Consider the following 8,677-nt stretch of genomic DNA (forward strand, 5'->3'; position numbering starts at 1 on the left):
TATAATTATTAGAACATAAGTACTTTTTTGTACTGTTATTCTGTTGATCAGTCTTTTAGTATTTTTCATTGTTTTGCCATGGCATTTTCAGTTAAATTTCGACTCAGTATGATTTTACTCAAAGCAGAGCATAGCATACTTGTACGTTGCACATGACATCATTTGAGTCTTCTTCTTTTTCTCAGTTCTACACATAATTTGCATACCACCTCTGGTGTATTATCGCAAATAACTATTTACAATAAATGCTGCAGTGGTGAATCCAGAAATTGTTAAGAAAGGGGTGGGGTGGGGGTACTGATTTTCCAAAGAGGGCGCCTGCTCCATTCATGCTTTAGTGATTCCCAATATAATCAACAAATTTTACCCACAAAGAGAGGACGCCCCCCTTTTTTTTGACCCACTTATGTTCTTTCCCGGAATACTAATTTGCAGTTCCCGATACTCTAGTTGCATGAAAATTCACTTAAAATCGTGAAAACAACCATTTATTTTAGTCTTTTAAAAGAAGCTATATTAAAAAACGGATAGTTCGTAGTTATTCGGTTCATTTCCTTTTATTTCTTTACTAGGGTCGTTGTTGGATCCGATCACAGATTTTTTCATAAATAATGGATCTGATTGGACAAAATATGACGTTTCGGGGAAGCCCTATAAATATCCTGTCAGCCTCGGATTTTCTTTCATTTCCGCTTTATCTTCGATGCGAAGATCAACACAGAAATCTTGAATTTTACCGGATAAACATGACAGATCCTACTTATTCAAATCTTCAAGCGGGTAAATTTTGTACACATTATCTGCACACGAAAAATAAACTAATGTTAGAAGGAAAAAACACCAACAACAAAATAATCCACAATAAATTATCATTTATTGACAGTTATGTAATGCAAAAACACGTTTACCTTTATATAATTAGCATGTCGCGTATCTGACTATAATGTTCAAGATTAATTTGCTTTAAAATTCTGTTAAATGCTAACAATACAATTAAGATATATATTGTACAAATAGAAATAATTGCATTCCATAAATAAATTGTAAAGTTATATAAATCTAATAAGTAATACTTTATCCAGGACACTCTTAAGGTTGTCCTGTACAGGTTGTACAACATCCTGTTTAAAAGTTTAATCATTAATGCTTTAATAATTTAATTTGCATGCAACTGTTTTTATGGGATTGTGACTAACAAGTCTAATTCAGATGAAATATGCATCTAGCGCACCAATATACATTTAAAAATTTTGATGGAATGAATATGTTTTGTATTTATATTCTGTATATATAATTGCGTATTTTATTTATTACACTATTAATAGAAAGAAAGAAAAAAAAAACAGAAGTTTATTGTACCTTTCAGTTTCAGCCAAAACCTAACATTATATTACATGTATTATTGTCAAATCTACCAAAAGTTTTGATAAACATTTTGATTCATATAATCCAGGACTAAGACATTTTTTTAACATAATCTTTTGGTTGCAGATATGATTTTTAGCTCACCTGGCCCAAAGGGCCAAGTGAGCTTTTCTCATCACTTGGCGTCCGTCGTCGTCCGTCGTTAGCTTTTACAAAAATCTTCTCCTCTGAAACTACTGGGCCAAATTAAACCAAACTTGGCCACAATCATCATTGGGGTATCTAGTTTAAAAAATGTGTGGCGTGACCCGGCCAACCAACCAAGATGGCCGCCATGGCTAAAAATAGAACATAGGGGTAAAATGTAGATTTTGGCTTATAACTCTGAAACCAAAGCATTTAGAGCAAATCTGACATGGGGTATAATTGTTTATCAGGTGAAGATCTATCTCTGAAATTTTCAGACGAATCGGTCAACCGGTTGTTGGGTTGCATCCCCTGAATTGGCAATTTTAAGGAAATTATACCGTTTTTTGGCTATTATCTTGAATATTAGAGATACACTGTAAACAGCAATAATGTTTAGCAAAGTAAGATCAACAAAAAAGTTAACATGACCAAAATGGTCAGTTGACCCCTTAAGGAGTTATTGCCCTTTATAGTCAATTTTTCTTAAATGTTTGTTATCTTGTACATGTACAACAATCTTCTCCTCTGAAACTACTAAGACAAATTTAAACAAACTTGTCCACACTCATCATTGGGGTATCTTGTTTAAAAAATGTGTCCGGTGACCCGGCCATCCAACCAAGATGGCCGCCACGGCTAAAAATAGAACATAGGGGTAAAATGCAGATTTGGCTTATAACTAAAAAACCAAAGCATTAAGAGCAAATCTGACATGAGGTAAAATTGTTTATCAGGTCAAGATCTATCTGCCCTGAAATTTTCAGATGAATCGGACAACCCTTTTTTGGGTTTGCTGCTCCTTAATTGGTAATTTTAAGGAAATTTTGCTGTTTTTTGGTTATTATCTTGAATATTATTATAGGTAAAGATAAACTGTAAACAGCAATAATGTTCAGCAAAGTAAGATTTACAAATAAGTCAACATGACCGAAATGGTCAATTGACACCCAAAGGAGTTATATATTGCCCTTTATAGTCAATTTTTAACAATTTTCATAAAATTTGTAAATTTTCACTAACATTTTCCACTGAAACTACTTGGCCAAGTTTATTATAGATGGAGATAATTGTAAGCAGCAAGAATGTTTAGTAAAGTAAGATCTACAAACACATCACCATCACCATAACACAATTTTGTCATGAATCCATCTTGTGCTTCGTTTAATATTCACATAGACCAAGGTGAGCGACACAGGCTCTTTAGAGCCTCTAGTTTTTGTTGTCATTGGAAAAGCCATTAATAAGGAATAAACTACAATTGCATTCTATTCCTGCATGCATGATTGTGAAAAGGCCCTAAAATTCACTTTTATTAAGATTTTTTAAAGGGAAATAATCAAGAAAATCATCAAATTAGAATAAGTTTTTATGTTATGGCAACATTGTAAACAAAATTTACTCAGCTTGTGTACAAGTGCTGACATAGTTAGAATACACCTTATCCCTATTTGTCTGCCAATACTGAATATCACAAATATTCCAATTTCTATATATATAATATGTTGTTGTCACAAAAGAAAATATATTTTGATGTCATTCTACAATTACTTTTGCTGTTTTGCAATACTCTAATACTTAGTGTGGTGAAATTACAGGGAATGTTTCAAAGCAGTACTGTTCCATATCAAAATTCCAGCAAAGAATTATACACTATCAGGGTATCAGTAACTTCCTCTACTGACCAAGATGTAAAAGTACAACTTACAAAATGACTTACACGTAATTAATTTTGTCCCATTATTGTAGTCACTGTCAGAGATAGTGTATATGTTTTGAAAGGGTAGTGATTAATTATAAGCAATATTGATTGAAAAAAATTGTTCAGATGGTAGGGGCCAATAGGCAGTTTATGTGTATACAGCTTGTATATACACGATATAAGAAAGAAATGTGATTTTATGCAAATTAATTAATCAAATTTGTTTATTAGTTCAGTTAGTGGAGGCTAACCAGCGGCCAACTGGTGTACAGCTAGTAAACACAGAAAGAACTAACAAACATGCAGATCCTATGGACCTGGTAGCATTAGCACAGACAATTCAAAAGGTAATCTTTTAATGACAATGATTTTATACACAATACATTCAATACCTGTTATTTTTATATTAGATGTGTTTTGAGAAATAACTATTTACTTTAGCATATATGGAATTGTTCTAAATACTAAGGATTTTCAACCCAAGGAACGAATTAACTTAGATCTGAAGATTCATGACATTAGGAAAATTTTTAACCTTATATTAAATGCTTCTCAACTTCCTACATTATCATTTTGCTTTGAAGATTTGATTTGATGTAGTGTCACTGATGAGTTTTTTATACGACCACAATTTTATTTTTGCCTCGTATGATGGTAGCATGTTGTCGTTCGTCATCTTCGTTCGAAGACGCATTTAGTTTCCGGTCAATAACTTTAGATTTAGTGAATGGATCTCTATAAATTTTAACCAGAAGGTTAAATACCACTAAAGGAAGGTTGGGATTGATTTTGGGGGTTATGGTCCCAATAGTTGAGGAATTAAGGGCCAAAAAGGGGGCCCAAAATAAGCATTTTTGTAGTTTTCAAACAAAAACATGTGTTTAAGTGGATGAATCTCTCTGAAATTATACCAAAAGTTGCCATACCATTAAGGGATGGTTATGTTTGACTTTGGGGGATAATGGCTCAAAAAGTTTTGGAATTAGGGGCAAAAAAAGGGGGGAAACTAGGTTTTTCTGGTCAATGGACAATTAAGATAATTTCAAAGCAGTGTAAGAGAGGTAATTCAAAAACAGTTATCATACAATGTTTGGTATGTTCAGATTTACCTCCCTTACACTACTTGTAAATAATGTATAAAGAAATGTCAGGTTTTAAACTTATTGCCTTAAAAAGGGGGTTGTAGTTCTTTTCAATTTATTTTTTCCAAATTTCTCAAATTTCAAAATTTTGAAAAGTTTGAAGAAGAAATCTTCAATTGCACAGTATTGCATAATAGATTTGTAAGATCTTGACATTTGTTTTATGTCAGAAACTCATATTATATCAAGAATTTGATCACAACCCAAATTTAGAGCTGTATCAAGCTTGAATGTTGTGTCCATACTTCCATCTTGCCCCAACTGTTCAGGGTTTGACTTCTGCGGTCGTATAAAGCTGCGCCCTGTGGAGCACCTGGTTTGTTTACTAAACTTGTGACTGGTGTACAAAATCAAAGCCAGGTCAACCGTCTGTTACATGTTTGTTTGATGAATTTGTTTTTATATGTCCTTTTTTGTATGTAAAAGAAATAACATTTCTGGAGATGATAAATTCTCCAGACTTAATGACATGTCTGTTGAGAATATGTGCTTTCTTTGACAAACTATAAACATGATAAATAACTTACCCTCTAAAATGAACATTAATTTAACATTTTTATGACACATTCGAAAAACAATGAACTTTTGAATTTTATTGGTGTAAGTTTCTTAGTTGACAGATGACCGTTTTCACAATGTAAAATGATATTAATAGCATATCTTTTGTTTGATACATTTTAATTCATCTTTATGTTTATTAAATTTTTATACATTTATGATTAATCTTGATGTTTTGTAAATTTTTGTCATCATATTTTTATTAGAAAGTATACTTATTAAATACTTGATATATAATACAAATGCAGTTGTGTTTTCCTGGATATTGAAAGAATTTACAGTTTCATTTTGAGGTTAAAGCACAGGCCAAGGTTAAAAAAAAGAGCTTAGCATTAGTTTTGAGATATTGCTTGGAGTGACATTTGTGTGGTCAGACTTCTCTGTTGAAGTAATTGATATTCTGCAATACATGTATAACAATTGGGGTCTTCAACTTGTTTCTACCCTCTAGCCTTTGCACTGGTAATATCTTGCTTTTTTGTAGGGTTTGACTTATCTCTGGGACCCTTAAACTTAATTGCAATCCAAATTCAGACCTGTATCAAGCTTGAAAATTGTGTCTATTTTTTCCCCATCTGTTCAGGGTTGGACCCCTGCGGTCGTATCCAGCTGCCTTCAGGTTAGCAGTTTATTAATAAAAGTAAAAGTTATCAAATAAGCCAAAGGAAATTTCACCATGGCCTTTTGATTCCAGTAATTTTTCATTAAAAAATTAGAGGGTGGACCGTGGTTATTTTAAGCTGAATAAAGATGGTAATATTGATTTGTATATTTTTAGGCAGATGAAATGACAAAAGCCAGAGTAGGTAGTAAATTAACAGTAATAGCTGACCAGATAAGATACCTTCAGGAACAAGCTAAGAAGGTGAGTACTTTTACAACCATGGTTGTACTCATATTTTTTTTACTGTATCCACCATTTTATTTGATATAATGCACTCATAACTGACCAGGCCCGTAGCCAGGAATTTCCAAGGGGAGAGTAGATACAATTATACTCAACTTTAACAGTTACAATTCAAACAGAACGTGACTTTTCAGGGAGGGGGTGTTTGTACCCTACTTGGCTACAGGTGTGGGTGACAGTGGTTATTTCTAGAATAAACAAAGATGTAGAATTAAACTTAAAAAATATAATGTATGACAACTTTACAGTACCTGAACAAAACAACTACAAAATAATACACAAGCGGAAAATGAATTCAAATCATATCCTTTGAATTTAAGGAAAGCTGTTGATGAGATGCCTAGCAGCAGTTTAACACATTTTATTTATTGAAAAAGGACAATTTTAAGGACACTGTTGCAGAAGCTAGACATAGTAATCCTTCATCAAAGGAATTGTTTTTTTTGGCATTCAACATTACACTTTTACACTGACAGTATCAATAGCAGACAAGACACAGGATTCTAACCCTTTACAAAATTAAAAAAAAAACTCATTGACAGGATTCCTGACAGCTATGTTTTATGCAAGGTTTTAAAATGGACAGGGTGACCCAGTGCTGATTTCAAATAAGTCAATTTAAATAATTGTAAATTCAGAAGTTTATTGTGTGCATTTGTTATTTTGCTGTACTGAGAAACATCCTGGTTATTTCATTTGTTATTTTGCTGTACTGAGAAACATCCTGGTTATTTCATATAAAAAAATCATTAAATTATTGTGATTAACCCCGTCACATTTTTTCACATAATAAAAAAAAACCATTGCAATAATTTTTGAATTTACAGTACATGTATTGACATATGTTTACTGACATTAATTTTTGTTTATGCAAACTTGCAGCATTTAGAAGATGCCAAAAGAGACAACATCATACATCATGCAGCCTGTAATTTAGTAAAGAGACCTGGTACCATGTACTACATGTATGAGAGAGAATCAGGACAGAAATATATGTCAATATTGTCACCAGAGGTAGGTTCATATAAAAAAGAAGATGTGGTATGATTGCCAATGAGACAACTCTCCACAATAGACCAAAATGACACAGAAATTAACAACTATATGTCACTGTATGGCCTTCAACAATGAGCAAAGCCCATAAGGTCATTTACTTATGCTTGATTTTGATCAAGGAAATTATAAACTATTAGTTGATACAAAGAAAAAATGTTATTGAAGAGATGGAATCAAATGGTATGATAACTTAGGCTAAGTTGGTGAACTGATATGCAAGAAATATTATCAAATGTATCTACTTCACATATAAATTCTGTAGAAACATTTTTTTTCGGCGGGTTAAAATTTCGTGGTTTGTCTCTCTATGAGATTTCAAGGGGATTTAATTTCATGGTTTCCTAAAATGTAAGTGGTATTATATGGAGGTTGAATTTTCGTGGGGTTTTTAATTTCGTGGATATATTCTTTCCACGAAATAAACGAAATTAAATCCTCCACGACATTTCTACTTTTACAGTAGTCTAAACAGCTGGTGATATATTGCTGAAATACTTTTCTTTATTTGTACATATATCAATTTATATGTTTTTTGTGATTAAAACATTGATTCATTTGGTTTTAAATTCATGGTTTTAAGATGAAAACACATTGGAATGAATACAGTGTAAGGTATTATATTTCATGGTAGGCAAAACAATGAAATACATTTTAGATCAAGCAAATTATCCAAAATAACATCGTTATCTGCTTTTCTTCCTTACATTTTCTTACAGAATTGATACAAAAATAGCAATAATTTCTGAATTTACAGTAAACATTAATCTGTTATGTTTTATTTTTTTTAGGAATGGGGAGCAAGTTGTCCACATGAATTTGTTGGAGCATACAAACTGGAGTATGATTTATCATGGACACCGATAGAAGAAGTTGCAGAAAAAAGTCAAGAATTTGCACTCATAGACAAAATATTAAATGCACAAAATGCAATTATGGACTCTTCAGAGTTTAACCTTGGTCTCACAAAGAATTCCTCATCAGCAAGTGTAAAAGACGTTACAAATGAGAGTTCTTGATAGTAGAAATTTTTAAATGTGATAATATGCGGGTGTGATTATTTTAATCGATCATTATGTAATATTTATTTTATAAATAATTTATTTAAAATAAAAATTGAGAATAAGTTGAATTATTTTTATGATGCCATTCTTGAAGACTAAAAACTTCTATAATGTAGTGCAAAACTGTCAAATCAGCCTTATTTTATGATCTTTTATTTTCAATATTTAAATATGAGTGAAAGCTTTACTCAAAAAAATATTTTGCTACAATATATATTTTTACAAGGATTGTAATGTGTATAAAATATCTAATGTGTAAACCTTTGCCGATATCTTTTATCTCTAAAATCTATATGCAAAATATGTCAAGTTTGTATTATTTATTACACCATAGGGACATCAACAGTTTAATTTTACTTTTGGTTTTTAGAATTTATAGAAAATAGCTAAATATTTGTTTTTCTTTGGATAATTTTAGAAAGCATCAATCAAATTCTTTTAAAATTTATGAATATTGTCAAAGAGCATTAAACACAGATCAAGTTCAATTTTGACAAATTTCTCTTTTTGTCTTTCCAGTAATTTCCCTTTGACAAAGATGAAAATATCAAAATTGTGGGATTTAGTATGAAAACTTTAGTAACAGTGCCCTAATCATAACTCCTAAGAAAAATATGTATAGGGAAGAGCTTATGTTGAACCAGAGTAAATTTGACAAAGGAGTAGGACCAAAAGGGACCTTATTTGGCCAAAATATAAC

The 8,677-nt window shown here is 31.6% G+C and overlaps 1 protein-coding gene across 1 annotated transcript; it reads left to right on the plus strand.

The window, feature by feature from the left end:
* The first annotated feature begins 629 nt into the window (after positions 1-629).
* LOC143075558 (uncharacterized protein C1orf50 homolog) lies at positions 630-8,039 on the plus strand. Its single transcript, XM_076251026.1, has 5 exons — positions 630-780; positions 3,485-3,600; positions 5,732-5,818; positions 6,743-6,874; positions 7,705-8,039. The coding sequence occupies exons 1-5, from the start codon at positions 633-635 to the stop codon at positions 7,930-7,932; spliced, it is 711 nt and encodes a 236-aa protein (XP_076107141.1). The 5' UTR covers positions 630-632; the 3' UTR covers positions 7,933-8,039.
* The last annotated feature ends 638 nt before the right edge of the window (positions 8,040-8,677 follow it).

Source organism: Mytilus galloprovincialis, chromosome 5 (genome assembly GCF_965363235.1).
Source record: "Mytilus galloprovincialis chromosome 5, xbMytGall1.hap1.1, whole genome shotgun sequence".
NCBI lineage: Eukaryota > Metazoa > Mollusca > Bivalvia > Mytilida > Mytilidae > Mytilus > Mytilus galloprovincialis.